This window comes from Pleurodeles waltl, chromosome 7 (assembly GCF_031143425.1).
Source record: "Pleurodeles waltl isolate 20211129_DDA chromosome 7, aPleWal1.hap1.20221129, whole genome shotgun sequence".
Classification (NCBI taxonomy): Eukaryota; Metazoa; Chordata; class Amphibia; order Caudata; family Salamandridae; genus Pleurodeles; species Pleurodeles waltl.
In genome coordinates, this window is record NC_090446.1 from 216,962,389 (window position 1) to 216,980,582 (window position 18,194).

Here is an 18,194-nt window from a genome sequence, read left to right on the forward strand (position 1 = left end):
AAGGCGAGAGTAGAACCAGCATGAATTCACAAATCTGCCATCACTTGTTATTTATGAAAACAAAATTCATGTAAATAATGTCCTCACAGTTGCTGGGAGTGTTTGTGCCTTGGGCAGCCATAATTGGCATGGCTGTCCAAGAGACTGTCGAGGGCATACACTGGCAGGGATAATGTCAGTGAGGAAGTCCTAAAGAGGGCTGACCTTCTGATGACCAGTTGGGTCAGCAAAAACGGAGTTTCCCAATAGAGCGAGCCTGGAAACCCATTCCCCCAGCCTCCAGAGGACGGAGGGAAGCAAGTGTAGACTACTGAGACAGCCACCAATTTTTGGTGGCTGTCCTCTTACAATTCTCCTCCAAATAACACCCTAATAGTCTCTTGCAGTACAAAGGGGAACAGGGAGATTATATAGGCATAGAAACCTAATCTATCATCAGACTCCATGTATATTTGTCGGTTCAGAAGAAATATTTATTTTATCCAAGGTTATAAAGGTGTACAGATGCCAGTTTATTATTGAGAATAAAAGGAACTGTTGGTGAAAAATAAATTACTATGTTTATGTTTCAGGGGTCCGTCCACATAAGTGCCCTGATTGTGAGATGGCCTTTGTGACCAGTGGGGAGCTTGTGAGACACAGACGCTACAAACACACCAATGAGAAGCCCTTCAAGTGCACCATTTGTGATTATGCAAGTGTTGAAGTAAGTTCTTGCTGTTTTTGTGAGAGGCAAATTGTTATTTTGTAGCTTTTAAAAATCTTTTGAGTTGCTGAACCTGTTTAGAGTTCATATGAATGTCACCACCTCCAGTTGCATTGCCCTCACCAAAATGAAGTGTACTACACTGCTTAAAACCATAAACACCTGCATTATTCCAGTCACCTTCATTTGCCACCTTAGAGCTCTTCCAGCAGTGAGCTCATCTGTATGTTTAACACTGATTTCAAAACTCTCAACAGAAACATTTCTCATCAACCTTCCGAAATGCACATAACACACACCTTCCCCTACAAACACAACACTTACAGCCTGGCAGTTGTACTGCTGATGTAGCAGAGGCAGTAGGCAGTACCTCCACCTCATGCACCAGGACCGGGCTGTCTAATTTAAAGATGCCCGTCTTGCAGGTGGGCATATTTCTCCTGAAGTGGATCACCATGTACATGGCGGGAGCTGCTTTTGGGTATGGTGGCAGGGTGGTGAGAATGGGACTTTCGACTTCAACTGTTTTGTGAAGGTGAATATATGTAGTTCAGTACAGATGTTATACGTAACTCCGCATTTGTACTTTGATGCTATATGTATCTTCATGGTGCATAGATGTGAAGTTAAGAACAGTAAATATGTACTTAGCATGATATGTGAGTAGTCAATATTCTGCCTACAATATTTTTGTAACAACATTTTTGCGGTCAGTGTTTTGACATACAACCCTTGGTTGCTTAGCAGCCCTATTGTAATTTATGTTATTTCTGAAAATCGTTCCCTCCCTAAGTAGGGGTCCATCTGAACAAATTACATGACAAATGCCCCCTATACACTAGGAGCTTTCTCCCAGTATTTAAAAGACAAATCTGTACCTTTCTAGTCCAGAACTGCCATGGATTGCATGGTGGACCTTGACGAGAAGGATGCCCATGGAAGTGTCATTTGACGGGCCGTTTTAAATTGGGTGTCCTCTCCAACAGCATTCCCAGTGCCATTAGCTACCTCGCATGAGTCGTTCCCATCGGGAAGCCTGTCGCAAGTCCACCATCAGACACATCACGTTGCCCAGATCTGTAAATGAGGGGAGGAACAGAAACAAGGGTCAACAGAAACGATGCATTTTCTGGGGGAATGTCATGTTGCTGCCATTATTTAAATGTGTCCCATAGATACCAAACTGTTTACGATGGAATTTCACTGCCCCTGAGAGATGGGCATCTGTATTGATTATATCTTCATCAACACACATAGTTATCCAAATGCTACATGTGCATCACTCTAACTTCTTCTTATTAAAAGTCATCTCCCTCTAGCCCCGGTACCCAGACTTTAATTACTATTACAAGTTGCACCTTTCAATCTCTACAGTCCGACATGCAGATTAAATTACACACAAAAAAGATGACCTCTTCTAACGGATGTATCGTGTGAACTTAGGGCATTATTTAGAGCTCGAAGGATGGGGTGCTGTGTTCAAATGTGATAATTTCCCGGCTGCTGTATTACAAGTGCCATACGCTATAACATAACTGTAGTGTGGAAGACAGGACATTCACCATAGTCTACCAAGCTCTAAATAAGGTCCTTACTCTCCGACAACTTCCTTCCTTGATGTGGACAACTTGTTTATAAGAACACAGGCTTTGCACTTTTTGGCTCTTTGCCACTATTCTGTTATACATTCTTCATCTATCTCAGTCCTTTCTGATTTTTTGGCCACCTACGGTATTCTCTAGCCTCCTCTTTCATAAAGTCTGTCATGTAATTTGAAAGCTAATAGGCTTTCACTCTCTTATTCAGGAAAGTTCCTATTGCAGAACAAGTGCCAAGCAAGAAGTGCATACACTCTTTTAATGTCCTACTGAACCTTTGAATTAACCCATTGGCATCTCAGTAGTATAACTCATGTTCATAATATCTAAAGAAGTCAGTTTAGAAGATGGAAACATTCCCGTCAACCTTTCCCTACCAAACAACTTCACCATGAACATGGTGATCCTATGAGTGGAAATAACATCAGCAACTCTAATCTTCAGGCACTTTTAATCACATATTTTGGGGTTGTTGCTTGGGAGGTAGATGAAAAGTTGCCCAGTCACACCGGTTGAAATCATGATGGGACTATAGAAGATTCTTGGATCTTTTGGGATTTATTCCTTTGCTTTTTTCTACCATACTCCTCTTCCTTCAGATTGAGCAACCACTCTGGCCTTAACATATGTGCATTGTGCTTTCAGCCTTTTGCAGCAGCTGATCTGCACAGCCTCTGCATTTTAGTATTTGAGCAAAAGTATCAGATCAGGTGCCTGTCTACATTTTGTGTGCTGTCAGATACTAGTCAGCGCTTTGGTACAAGGTGCCCTGGAACTGTCAGGTTTGAATGCAAAGTCATGGTGGGCTGGTGCCATAAAGAGAGATTTAATTTCATAACCATCATAACCAGGTAGTGAATGGCTAAAGTAAGAAAATGCAAACTTTCCAAGAGGTGCATTTTCAGAACTGCTATTTAAAATCTGGCCTCACCATAATTTGTGATTTCAAATTCTGAGTTCAGAGACATCAATCTTGACAAAAATATCTCTTCCAGATTCAGAATTACACTAAAATATGTAAAAAGGTATTCCCAATGTTATCCTATGGGAGGCATAGGCTTTGCAGCAGTGAAAAATGAATTTGGGATTTATCACTACCAGGGCATGTACAACTTGAGTCTGTGTCCTGCCTTTTAAATACATTGCACCTTGTCCAGTGGGTCACATAGGGCCTACCTTAGGGGGACTTGTATGTACAAAAAGTGAAGGTTTAGGCCTGGCATGAGATTTATCTTGCTGGATCGAAATGGCAGTTCAGCGCCAAAATTTCAAAACAACATCTATCATATGACGAACAGTTTGATGTTTTGACAAATGTACGTATGTCCATTCTTAGTCGGTACACCAGGGTACATTTCAGAAAAAGTGAGTCAAGTGATCTCTTGGTTCTTTCTGCGCTAAGGTTTACATGCTTTGTGTTATTATTTTGTGTGAGTTTTGTTTTACATTGTGTAACACTATTTGTTTCGGTGTTCTTTTATTTCCTCGCTCACATTGTGCTTCTGCTTCTCACTTCAAAAGTAAACAATACGTCCTTAGATTACCAATTGTCAGACGTTCAGTTACCATTTTTAGAAGGAGAACCCTTAAGGGTGTATGCCTAGGGCTTACATCAATAAAATCTTGGGATTGTATGGGCTTCATTGCAAGAAATGCATGTCTTTGGTAATAGATTGAGCGTGAGCCGCAGACTAAGCTGGGGAGTGCATAGAGGATCTCATATGGGGGCTTAAGGTAAAAAAAATGTATGTCACCCATTTAGGAACGCTAAGAAGGTTCCCTCCACAGCTGGAAGCAAAATGTTACCACAAACAATTTTTGGATGTTTGTGATTTCCTGGCTCATGTTGTCGCAGTGTCGTTTAGTTCAGTGAGTTCACGTGATGTAAACCAGGATAGCACCAGGAATCTCTCTGAAGGCTGTTGCATGAGGGTGCGGGCGTACTGTAACCTGTTTTCTTGTCAGCATGAGTCCGTCTCTCTGTCCTAGGCCCCCAGACTTCCCAAGAGTGACGTTGGATGTGTGATTGTCGCACCTGATCCCTACGATGATAGGAGTCTGGACTAACTTGTCTCTTTTTGCTTCTGCGCACCGTTGTAGGTCAGTAAAATGAAGCGCCATGTCCGATCCCATACCGGGGAGCGTCCGTTCCCGTGCTGTCTTTGCAGCTACGCCAGTAGAGACACTTACAAGCTGAAAAGGCACATGAGAACTCATTCAGGTAACTGATGTAGTGTCGAGACTGACCCTGGGCTAGGGCTGTGAGTTTATGATAAAGATAAACGATTGTGCCGTATTTAAATCACAATGCTGACACTATTTCTCAGGCGTGTGCCTTTTGGGGAGGGGGGGATGTTGAGGGCTGAGCATCATTGTGTGGTAATGATCCTCCAGCCGCAATAGTTTCTTACGATGTTTATTGGTAATTGCAGGAAAATACAGCCCCAACATCTCTGACCATCCTTCTCTGCCCGCATCTCATCCAAACAACCGTTCCAACATTCGTAAATACACACATTCTTTCATTCCTAAGCGCGAGGCCGCTCTCGCTATAAGCGCGAGGACACTCGCACAATACAACACATCTCCCCCCTTATAACAATGAAAACGAAACAATAACAAGCAATTGTATTATACCTTAACCATTTCAACAAAAAACAAAGAAGAGAAGAAAAGGGATAAAAATATTACATACTAAAATATAACATACTAATTATGCAGACATAACCAAAAATAATCCAGGAAATTTTTTTCAATGTTACATTTGATAATCATTCAACATTTTAGATAATCCTGAAAATATCTAAACGTCACATTGATAATCATTCAATATTTTAGACCTCACTCTCACTCTACCATATTTACTAACATCATTACCAGACTTTGCATTTCTATCTGGTTCCTCGCCCTGAACTCGGCCAGTGGCCACTTGTAAATTTTTGTTCTCTTGCGGTATCCCTCTTTCACTCAACCCTTGAGTATCTTGTGCACTCTGGTTTTCCATTAGATCGTTTAACCAAAACTTCTGCTTTTTTTCCATATTAAAATTTTCCTTCTTTTCCATGTCAATACCACCCTTAAAAGGCGCAATTCTGCTAATATGCCAACCCTTTCCATCACTAAGTAGAACTGAATTGCACAAAACCTTTTCTACACGTAATGGTGGATACAATTTCCCTGCTCCCTTTCTCTTAAACCCAGGTATTTTGACTCTAACCCAGTCACCTACGTGTATTTCTACAGTTTTGCATTTGTGTTTCCTGTCATACACAGCTTTAGCATTTTCCTGTTTTGCACTTATATTTCTTTTAACCACTTCCAAAGACCAATCACTTCTTCTTGATTTTGCCATCCAGCCAACATTATCCTTACCTAAAGGAATCCTTCCCCTCATAATTTCAAATGGACTACTACCTGTGATGTTACTAGGCGTTATTCTATAAGACCACATTGTCTTCCATACCTCTCTTTCCCATGATAACTTTGCATTGTTGGCTAATTGTATAGCATTCTTTAACACCCTGTTAAAACGTTCCACTCCACCATTTCCTGCAGGGTGATATACTGAAGTAGTTTTGTGCACAATGCCATTCCTTTTCAAATAGTCCTTAAATTTGCCAGACAGGAATTGAGGACCATTATCAGTTAAAATAACCTTTGGCAATCCTTCTCTGATAAACACCTTATCCAAAAATTCCACAATGCCTGAAGCATCCATTTTTGTTGAAATCATTATCTCTGGCCATTTTGAGAAATGATCCATCAACACTAAAATGAATTTTGCTTCACCATCATCATAAATTGGTCCAGTAACATCTAAACCAATCCTGTCCCATGGCATATCCGGACAAGATAATGGACATAAAGGAGGATTAAAGGTTAACAAATCTTCTCCGATTCATTACATAAAGCACACACTCTCACTTTCCTCTCAACAGCAACATCTATACCGGGCCACCAGTATAGCTGTTTTACTCTGCTCTTCATTTTAGAAATACCTAAATGTCCTTCATGACAAATGTCTAACAATTTGTCTCTAAGACATTCCGGTGGCACCAGTCTACCATTGCGTAATACCACATTGTCCTCCACAGACAATTCCTGTCTTAATTCCCAAAATATACGTAAACTACCATCCAAAATGTTTTTATTAGGCCAACCTTCTACAATCATTGAAAGTACTCTAGACAAAACACTATCCTCCTTTGTTGCAGTTATCCATTCTTCATTTGAAATACCCTGAATTCCTTCTAAAATTTCTTCGACACAATCCTCCATCAACTCATCATCTTCTGCATTGCACAGTGTTTCTAAGTTTTGCAAAGGAAAACGGCTTAAAAAATCTACAGTTACATTCTTTATCCCTGGAACATATCGCACATCATATTTATAATGTAAAAGTTTTATAGACAATCTTGCTATCCGTGGGGATGCTTTAAACAATCCACTTGTTGTAAGTACCTTAATAAGCGGTTTGTGATCACTACGCAAAATGACTTTCATACCCCAGATAAACTGTCTGAAGTGTTCCAAACCCCAGACGCACGCTAAGGTTTCCCGCTCAATAACTGAATATCTCATTTCAGTTTCTGTTAATGAGCGTGATGCAAATGCAATCACATTTTCATTTCCACATTCATCCACTTGCGTAAGTACAGCTCCAAGCCCCTTATTGCTTGCATCTGTCGTAACAATAGTCTGTAAGTTATGATCAAAACCTTGTAACGCTGGTGCCTTTATAATATTCTGCTTGATCATATCAAACGCAGCTTGGCACTCATTGGACCATTCAAACGTCACCTTGTTTTTTAACAATTGTCTAATGGGGTACTTCTTACTGGAAAAGTTTTTTACATACTTTGCGTAAAATTCTGCCAAACCTAAAAATGCTCTCACCTCATCTTTGTTGGTAGGAATTGGTGCTTTTTTTTATTGCTTCTACCAATTCAGATTTTGGTTCTACCCCCTTCACACATTTTTCATGTCCTAAATATGTAACCTTATTTTTTGCAACATTACACTTAGTCATATCAGCCGTAAGCCCCTTAACCGCAATTATATCTAACACTTTCTCCAATGTAGAATCATGTTCCTTTCTCGTTTTCCCCATGACCAAAATGTCATCCTGGAAAAACATAACGTTTTGTAATTCTTGGAATAATTTGAACATAAGTCTCTGGAACATGGCCGCTGCAGACGCCAATCCAAACGGTACCCTAGTAAACTGGTAGCAACCAAACAGTGTGACAAATGCAGTAAGTCTCCGGCTTTCTGGATGTAGCACAACCTGATGGTAAGCTGAGGTTAGATCAATCTTCGTGAACCAATTCATCCCTTTCGTACGTGCAATCATTTCATTAATTCTTGGTAGCGGAAATTGATCTACCATAATGTTCTTATTTAAATCTCTCAGATCAACACATAACCTCAACTTACCATTGGCTTTCCTTACTACAACCAAAGGCGAAATCCAATCCGAAGATTCCACTTGTTCAATAACACCTGTTTGCATTAATTTATCCAACTCTTTGTACACTTCATCTCTGATACTCAAAGGTATGTTCCTAGCCTTGTGTGTAACTGGTAAGGCATCATGTTTCAAAACAATCTTGTGTTGGAAATCCGTGAGTTTACCGACACCTCCAGCAAACACCAAGGGATATTTATTTTTGATAGTATTTGCATCCAAACATTCCTCTTGCACAACAGACACTGGTTCAGAACTAGACGGATTAAGAATAATACCAAGTTTGCCTTGGTCCCACCATCCTAATACCGATGGCCCAGACTTTGACACATACAATTTATATTCAGCCTCTCTGTTTTTAAACATACAACACACAGTTCTATACCCTACTATGTCTATACGTTCTCCAGTAAAACTTCTTGGAGAAATATCCGAAGGTACTAGCTTATTCCCTAACCTCGGTTCTAATTTATCTCTCCACACTGCTAAGTTGATGATAGTGTATGGAGAACCGGAATCAGCAACCACACTAACAATAATTCCCTCTATGGATAAATTACATTTAGTTTTTTTCCTTGACAATGGATTTTGTTTCTCATCACATTGATCTCTCACATTAAATACACACATATTAAAATTTTCATCACCAGACGTAGATGAATCTGAATTTGAGTCATTCTCCAACAACTTAATGAATTTATTTTTCTTCTTCCTACATACTCTTCCTAAATGTCCAAGTAAGCCACATTCTGAACATCTCTGGTTCCGCGCTGGACATTTCTTGTCATTAGCATAGTGACCTATAAAACCACATCTATAACATTTAGTCATGGACTTGTCACTTTTAGCCTCAGTTTTCTTTAATTGTCCCTTGACCATGTTATCTCTTGACTTGGGAGTTTCCCGCTCAAAATTTGATGTTTTCCTTCCACTTTGAATTTTATTAATTTGTTCAATAGCTTCCTTCTCTCCTTCCTTTTCAGAAAGCACTGCTTTAGCACACCTCTCAGTAAGTTCTGCTTTCCTTACAATTTCCACCACTTCAGATAATGGTGCTTCTCCCTTCGCCCATAAACAGTCCTGTATAGAAGAATTGGCTGCGTGCATGACAATTTGATCTCTGATCATTTCATCATGCAGTGTACCGAATCTACAGGTCAAAGCTAAATTTTATAAAGCTGAAACATATTCCTCGATGGATTCTTCTTTCAGTTGTTTTCTATGATAGAATTTATATCTGTCAATACCAACACATACTGTGGGCGTATAATATCTGTCCAAATCTTCCATAGCGTTAGAAAAGACATCACCTTGGCCATCTGGACGGGTTTTTTCTCAATCCGATTATACATTTTTAAACCTTGTGGACCCAGACAATGTAAGAGAATTTTCTTTTTCTTAGAAGGTGTGAACTCATTCTCTTCATCACAAGTAGACAGGTAATTTAAGAAATATTCTTTCCATTCTTGCCACTTGCTTGTATTGTCACCTAAAAGGGGTTGAAATGGCTGAGGTGGAGGTAGGTTTAATGAACCATTTAAAGCCATGTTAGGAAAACTAAAAATTAGAAGTGCAGAATAATCCACAAAAGCACACAGTATCACTTTATAGAGCCATTGAATATGGAATTGACTTCTCAATATGGCCACCAAATTAGCCAAATAGGACCAAGGTTAACGCTCTAGCAGTGCGGTGGAAAACGCGCCCGTAGCGCTAAACAGTGTACACTAGTTATTAAACAATAGCAGCTGCCATTGTACCCGCTCCCAAACAACTCCAACGCTCTGGTAACCAAGTAACGCGCTCCAAAATGGCATCGGTGACTATGGAAACAGGATACAAAAAAAAACGGAAGTTTTAACCTCGTAGAGGAAAGAAAACAATAAAAAATAATGCTCAGTAGCTCCCTGCAGGCAGCTGGAAATGAAGAAGGTCGCACGTTGAAGGTAAATCCCTTCTCCTGAAATGTGAATCGCAGGTTGAAATACTGCTGCTAAAGGTCGTAAATGACGTTGGGGCTGATTGGAATAGTTTCCCGCTCGTCGCCAAAATTGTAGTAATGATCCTCCAGCCGCAATAGTTTCTTACGATGTTTATTGGTAATTACAGGAAAATACAGCCCCAACATCTCTGACCATCCTTCTCTGCCCGCATCTCATTCAAACAACCGTTCCAACATTCGTAAATACACACATTCTTTCATTCCTAAGCGCGAGGCCGCTCTCGCTATAAGCGCGAGGACACTCGCACAATACAGCACATTGGCCCGTCTCCATGTTGTTTAGCACATTGAGCTGTGGTAATTGTAGCCCCCTATTTTCCTGCTTATACATTGTAACAGTACTGTACTCGCAGGTCAGATTTCTTTCGAGCGTCCCCTGAAACATTGTTCTCCCTCCCCCTACGATTACCGTAGGAATACAGCCAACAAATCTGACTTAAGAAGAAGAGGGTTCATTTAAAACATATATAAGGGCTTCCCAGGCTTTATATGTCACCAAAACGATGACCTCTCCTGATAGCCGCCCTCAAAACTGAGTTGCGTCAGTGTTGTGCACTTTAAAAAGAGTGTGGTAAAACATAAGGTTGAACGACAACAGCATAGATCCCATAATGTTAATGAATACGCCCACCATTTAAACAGGCTTCATTCCTTTAACTATGACCTGTGCTTCTTATGTTGCACACAATACATGTACTGTTCATTGTGTTAACATATATCTGCCCATTATATTATCTTGTGAATGATCCACACACTATAGTGTGCTAGAAAATATATAACCACCATCATCGTTTTATGCTAGATAACAGACAAATTCCAAGAAAAATTTGCGCACTTTCCCTGTCTTTCTCTCCCTCCCCTGCTCTTGCTCCTTCTCCTCTCTCTGTCTCGCTCTCACTCATCTACCCGACGTTTCCCTTTCCTTCTATTTTCTATCTGTCTATCCTCTGCTCTGACTGTATGCCTCTCTTTCTTGTGATGTCTCTTTCCTGCCTTCTGCTTTCCTCTAGCCTGCCTTGTCTATTCTCCTTTCCATCTCTCTATCTCTCTCTTTCTTTCTCTCTTTCTCTTTCTCTCTCTCTCTGTCTTCCTCGCTCCTCTTAAATATATCCGTCCTCATCACTGGCTTTGCTTCACCTCTGCTGTACCTCAGGCCTTGCTCTGCTCCCTCTCCTCACCTGCCACCCCTTTCCTTTTCCTTGAGTGTCTATACCTACCCTGTCTCATCAGTCTCCTGTTCTCTCTCCTGTGTTTCTTTCATCCTCCTCTCTCGCCTCTACTTTTTCTCTCTTCCTGCCTGCCTTATATGTCCCCTCACTCTCTTCTTTGCTAATCTTTGTGCATGTCTCTCCCACGTCATGTTGTCACTCGTCTTTCATTTCATCTACCTTCCGGTCTCTCTTCTTTCATGCTCTGTCTCTTATCTACCGAGTTTTTCCCATTTCTCTTTCCTTCCTGTCTTATGTCTCCCTCCTCTGTATCTTCCCTCCCCTGAGTCGTCTCCCACCTCGTGCTTCCCATGTCTGTCCCCTCTCCAGTCTCTCTCATGCCCTCCCTTCATCCTCTGTCTGTTAGTGTCAGTCAGTCAGTAGAAACTTTATTCAAATTTTGCACCTTAACCAATCTTGACACGCCACAGACAATTCCGAAGTGCTGGTTGGCTGTGGAGTCCGACTGTAGTTTTTTCTGAGCCACCCCACTATAGTTGGTGGGTTGGGATAGAGAAGACGGATTGCTGGACAAGAGAGGACGAATCGCTGAGCAGGACGGGAGGATGGATCGCTGAGCAGGACGCTGACGCTGAGGACCGCTTCCGAAACACAAGGAGTGCTTCCAGGACAGCTGTGCCGCAGAGCTGTGGGCGGCGTACAGCAAGTGGCAGAACGAGCAGGCGGCTGGATGACAGGGCGGTAAGGAGTCAAAGATAGCAGAAAGTGGTCCGGGACAAGCAGTGGAGCTTTTTGCGATTTTCGTGACCTTCGCGGCCCCCAATCCAGCCCGGACCGGAATTACCTCACCTGGAATTTGAGCCTCACGCCACCCCCGCTCCTTTCACCCCCCCTGTCCCCTGGTGGTGGTAGGCTGGCAGGGTGGAGGTGCAGGGTGTAGGGTGGAGGACGTCATTGCCGCTTATCCACTGAATTTTTTATTTCTGTGCAGCTCACCATCATCAGCACTACACATTCCTAGCTCCACCCTTGAGGCCCCTCCCAATTTCTGTCCTAACTACAGCTCCAACTTCTGCTTGTGCTGTGCCCCTGTTGTGTACGACTCTGCATTAACCCTGCATGTCCTTCATGTCTAGTGCTTTGGCAACCTGTGAATTTAGTGCAGAGGGGGCAAAAAGAGAAGGGGACAAATCAAGTAACGGTCCAACGCTATAAGGATGTGTAAGAATGTACAGGGGCCGCAAGAAGGTTAGAAGAAGGCCCTCATAAATCTGTTGGCTGGCCTAAACGGCAACTTGTGCTTTAAGGGCAGATAGAGCGCAAAATAAGACTCAAGGTCGGCAACACAAGATCGGCGTGGTGTACGTGGCTGTGACGTTAGAGCCAGGGCCCTAGTGTAGAGCCAGAGAGGCACGGAAGCACCCGGGTTAGGTCCTGGTGCAGCCCGCTCCACTCTGCGTGCTCCCCCGCCACCTTGATCTGTGCGATCTGTGTGGTGGATATTGCAGTAATTCCCGCAAATCTCAGCGCAACTGCTGACACGGTGTGACACCGGCACAAGGTACACAGCTGTTGGATATTAAAGACAATCAAAATAATTGGTCACCAATTGGGGTTCGACCACTGTGTACGACGTAAAAAGCAGACGAAGTACCAATGCAAGGCAGACAGTCCCAAGGAGTTCAATGAGAGTGTTTAATAGATTGATAATAACACATCCCAAAGCAAAAGGAATTGGGTGGAAGGAGTCCAGGCCTGCGGCAGGGGTTGTTGATGTCCTCAATGGTACCAAGTCTACAGGCCCTGTTTCCTCCATCCCTGTAACTTCATCGGGTGATAAGAACTGTAGCGATACTGAGGCAGTAGTGAATATGGCCACTCCTAGACCTCCCATGAAGATAATAACTAGTTTCTACCAGAAGGTGGATAAGGTGCACCGCTTGAAGCAGATTGCTGAGCAAATAGGACTAGAGGAGCAAGTAGCAATGCAGGGTCATGCCCCGGAGGATGGGGATGGGGTAGAACCCTGCAGCTAAGTACCCTGCAGTGGTAGCCCAGAGGGAGCCAGTGGGGTGAGAACTGTCTGAGGCGCTGAAACTGTTCTGTCTGGACATTATGCCAGTGCCCACATGTGAGCAAACTCGCAAGAAGTTATTTGCCACACCAAAGAACAAACAAAGTACCATAGACAACTCAATGGGGGAGATTGAACCTATGGTTCTGTCCCTGAGAAGGAAAGAGCACTAGGTCCTGCTCCACAGTTGCTGCAATAGAGACCTAGTGGTGTCAATCGACCACTGAGACGCTGAAACTGTTCTGTCTGGACATTCAATGCTAGTGCCCACATGTGAGCAAACTCGCAAGAAGTTATTTGCCACACCAAAGAACAAACAAAGTGCCATAGACAACTCAATGGGGGAGATTGAGCCTATGGTTCTGTCCCTGAGAAGGAAGGAGCACTAGGTCCTGCTCCACAGTTGCTGCAATAGAGACCTAGTGGTGCCAATCGACCACCTGGGAGATGGCAAGCAAAAGGGGAAAAGTGACTACCCCAATGAAGGCTCTCTCATATTTCCCGATTACACACTCCCTGATGTACCTTGTAGCCCAGTAGTTACCAGGAACAGGGCAAGTGTAAGAAAGATTGGATCTTGTGAACTGCCTGATGCTTTACTAACATCAGATAATGGCTTTGAGGCCTAGATGGAGGCTGCTTTCGGCTCCAATTCCGTTAATAACAGAACTACCTCCAGTTGGGGACTCTGCTTTGATGACTCTATAGCTCAGAACATTCCTGCTAGCCAGTACTTGAGGGCTAACCCAATATCTGCAGAGTCCCCACAGGGTTTTATAATTTCTGGGGCTATGACTGCACTAAATAACGTTTTAGCATCGATCCTTGCATTACTGGAGAAATTTCTTGGGGGAAACGACCACATAGAGACATTATTAACTATGATACTATAGGCCCTAGTTCTGGGTGGAAGGACAGGTGAAAGAAATCGAGATATGCCCCCAGTCCTCCTGGTGAGATGGCCACAGCTGTACCAAATCTCCAATAATTAAAAGAAACACTGTACAGACGCAAACTCCAGATTTATACCCTGCACATACTGAGAGCCTAATACAATTTGATGCGATTACGGTCAACCCCTGCAGTGATGGTGACTATGGCTGTGGAGTGGGTGATGGTGCTAGCACAGAAGTGAGGGACACCCGGTTCACAGAGGAGCACCAGCTACCCGCCCGAAAAGGCCACAGTTATTACTAGATCTAAGCAGCCACTGGCCCGATACTGGGGAGCCTGAAGTAAGAACCCAGAGCCTGCATGTTAAAGCCCCAGGCAAAGTAGGCGAAGAGCCATCTATGGGTACCAAAAAGAAGGGAAGGGCTTCAAAAAAGGAGAAGGGAGCTCCGCCGTTTCTAGTCTATTCCCTAAAATGGCTGTTCTCCAACTCCAAGAGCCGTGCAGACTGTGGGGTAACCCCAACCACTAGCTATAAGGATTTGTCAAATGTGGAGAATACATGTGTTAGCAACCCAGCCACCCCAATGCTAGATAATGTCGCATTGCTGGATGTAAGAAGTGGGGTCGAAGTAGGGGCTTCCGGAATCACTCAAGCCCCCTATCGTGAGGACAGACGAAGAGGGGGAAGTCCAACGGAAGATGCAGCCCACCTAGAACATACCTTAAGGGAAAGGATGTCTAGGAAAAAATAAAAACAGGCTCTAGGAAGGGAATGGCTGCATGGGAGTGTACAAGAAGAGCAGCTAAGGCTTGTAGCCCTTCGCCCTGCACCCAGGTGATGACGGTAGCCCGAACCAAACAGGAAGATGCATGCATCCCCTGTGAATTGGAGGAAGCTTCTAACCTGAACCCTGATGCTCTACTATATACTGCGCCCCCTTTAACCAGACTCAGAGACAGCCCAGAAGATTGTGATCTGTATTATCACAGTACTGTTGCTCCCGTTGGCCTCTTGCTGAAAAAGAGAAATAGTGGGCGTTGCCTGGAGTTTGATAATCTATTCCCTAATGTTGGGTCAAACCAACCCCTAAACAGATCAAGGCTGCTAGCTCTCTTCTACACTGTCCCAGTGTTGAGAGTTCTTTCTTCTAGCAATGTGAAATTGGTGAAACTGGGGAGCTAGCAACAGCGGTTTGACCGCGGCAGAAGGGGCGCCCATCCTGCCACCTCCCTGGGTGGCCATGTCATCTCCTGTCCCTCCGCTTTAGTTGAGTTTGCCCTCCCAGTTTAGTTAGACTTATCCTCAGAAACACAGATTGCTTCCATATAATGGGGGTTAATGTGCTGCTGTGTCCTGATATCAATCGATTGGCTTGGATGAGTATTGTAGGAGTCTTAAGGAAATGTTCAGAACCGGTAGTCTGCATGGTAATGGATCTGCAGCATGGGGTAAAACAAGGGGGTCTTCAGCCGACAACAATAGAGTGCGGGAAACCCTGACCATTACTACTCATAAGAATAGCAAGCAAATTAGGATCCCCAATCTTGGTGAGAAGAAAACTGGGAACGATTGCGAGGATTGGTCATGGGTCGCAGCTGTAGTGGCTGGTGACTCAGGAGCCCCTGTTATAGTGAGATTTGACTGAGTAAAGAAGGAACTTCCCCTCTATTTTGCCACCTCCACATCACATATTGTTCCTACACCTCCATCTTGTAATAACTTGAAAGGAGGTTGTATACAAAATCTGTGATAGAACATAGCAGGTCTTGCTAGCAAAATGGAAGATAAGTATTGGTTAGAATTTGTTAGCTCACATGATATTTGTTGCTTCCAAGAAACCTGGGCCCTTGGTGAAATATGTGCAAATGTGTTCTTGGGGGTAGGTACATTGGCTGTCAGGAAGGGGCGGCCATCTGGTGGTCTTTCAATATGGGTTTCATGTAAGTTAAATTGTAAAGTAGAGCAAGTAGATTTGCTACCCTTGTCACTTTCTGCTAATCTTCAGCATGTGAGACTCAGGTCTGGGGGGGATGTGGGGGATGGTAGACATTCTGAATGTATATATCCCGCTAGGGTGGTTCAGGCGCTCTGGAAAGATTGTTCTGCATAAATTGGAAGTGTTAGATGGGCTGCAATAGATGATAAGCTAACAAGGGGGAACAAAGGAGGCAGAAATGTTATGCTAGTTTGCAGAAATTTTAATACACCATCCTGCGACGCCATTAACAATAGTGGAATTGTGATAGAAGATCGCAGTTTAGGAATCACTGAGTCAGCTATATGATGCTGTAAGTCCACAAAAAAGTGTGAAGCATTTACTGATCTGCTGTTAAATAATCATTTTCGCTTTGCCAATGGGCGTACCAAGTCGGATGGTGCTGCTAAGGCAACCTTCGACAATGGAAGATGCTATCTAATTGTTAATGTTGAAACGTGGAAGATCATCTTTGATATGGCGTTGATCAATAGTGGAGAGTGACCACAATCCACTTATCCTCAGCATGAGGATGAGTGCCTTGGGGATAGAAAATGTGATAGGAAGGGCCCGGGGTTCTATGAGGGCAAGATTGGCTTATCCAATTGCAGAAGGAGAATAAGGTGGGATGGTGAGAAGTGCTTGTGAGAACTCCTGCAGCTTGAACATATAGTGGTTAATTATGGACAATCTAATACAGATGCTCTGACCAGTGATAGTCCCTCAATCCTAACTACATATGACACTATGATAGGGGAGTTGAGGGCTCTGTGGTCCAAGCGTGCAGCGACTAAGCTAGTTGGCAATAATAGAGGGAGGTGGTCTGGGTGGAAAGGCTGGTTCAATGAGGAGTGTGCGAGGGCAAGGAGAGATGTTTCCCAGGCCTTAACACGGACCATGATAGCTGCACCAGTGAAGAGAAATTCAGAGAGTGTAGAAGAGGCTATAAATGCCTGCTGGCTGCTACGAAACTGATGTACCAAAACGCACTATGGGCAGAACTAAGGGAGGCTTCAGTCGAGAATAATTCGAAGAAATTCTTGGAATTGGTAGCCAGAGTGGGGAAGGGGATGGTAAATGCTGTAGAAACTTGTATAGGTCCAGCTGTTTGGGTTCACATTATAGTACCTTATACAGTACTAACCTGGCTGGTCACTTGGATCCCAATTTTACAAAGAAAAGCATAAAAGTGGGTATACAGATACAAAACAATATCTAAAACATATTAAAAACACAGTAACAGAGATTAAAAAAGCATGAACCAAAATAAAAAGAAGCACACTTTCGACGTAGGTAAAATTTGTAATAGTAATGCTGGTCTAGTTTGTTTAAAATTCAAGGCTAACTAGAGGGCCTGTATGTATTTTTAACAGTTTGCTAAAGCTGGGACAAATTATTATAACTATAGGCATGCTGTCTGGAAAAGATATGTAATCACAGACATACACTAGGAGTTTGGAATGTTTTAACCTGTCACCATTGGAGAACATAAGCTGAGGGATCAGATTTAGCCTAAAATAGGTCAGCCGCCTCCAATGGTGGCTGGGCATATCCAGATTCATGTACGACCCCATGCTGCTCACAGATTTAACCCTAATAAAGTGGCGCATGTATTACTTGGCCAAAGCGAGTGAGGTCCGTGAAGGGCAGATGGTTTGGGCCCCCTTTGATTTGGTGTACTTAGTAATAAGCAAATATAGATTAAGGTTGTGCTTAACGGTATCCCAACCTGGTTTGAACCCATATTGTATATTCGACAGAATGTTATGTTCATTTGCCCAGGCAGTAAGAGGACCCATTAGAACTTGGCCTATGATTTTAACCTCAGAATCCACCAATGAAATGATTCATAACATGCTGGGTCAACTCTGCTCTCCTTTTTAAAAATCGGCACAATCATAGAGTGACACCAGGGAGTCGGAACCGGCAGCATTTATGTACTGATTCAACAGGGGTGTCCACAGGCCAACTAGCAATTTAAACAAGTCTCCAGGGAGCCAGAACTGGGAGGCAAGGGTTAAAGTAGCTTTTTCACCTCCTCCCGCCGGAAAGTAAACCTCACCTCCCCCCGAATGTGGGTATCCTGGATTCTGTACCCTCAAAGTCATAAATAGCCCTTAAGTGGTCAGTCCAAGCCTGAGCCATGATGGCAAGGGGCCCGAAAAGACAGCTGCTCTGAGCTAAACCTAGGGTGGTTCACTACCCTCCAGAAGGCCGCGCTGTCCCGAGATGTGGTAGCTGCCAATAAGTTCTACAAAGCCTCCTTTTACAACTACCTCTTTCATTCTTTGCAAGCTGAGCTATATAG

General features: G+C 43.2%; 1 protein-coding gene across 1 annotated transcript in view; it reads left to right on the top strand.

Annotated features, from left to right (window-relative positions):
* CTCFL (CCCTC-binding factor like) overlaps positions 1-18,194 on the top strand; it is a 197,308-nt gene that overhangs the window by 74,615 nt on the left and 104,499 nt on the right. The window contains exons 5-6 of the mRNA XM_069201618.1: positions 573-706; positions 4,405-4,525. Coding sequence (XP_069057719.1) covers positions 573-706; positions 4,405-4,525 — 255 coding nt within the window. The remainder of the gene's footprint in view (positions 1-572; positions 707-4,404; positions 4,526-18,194) is intronic.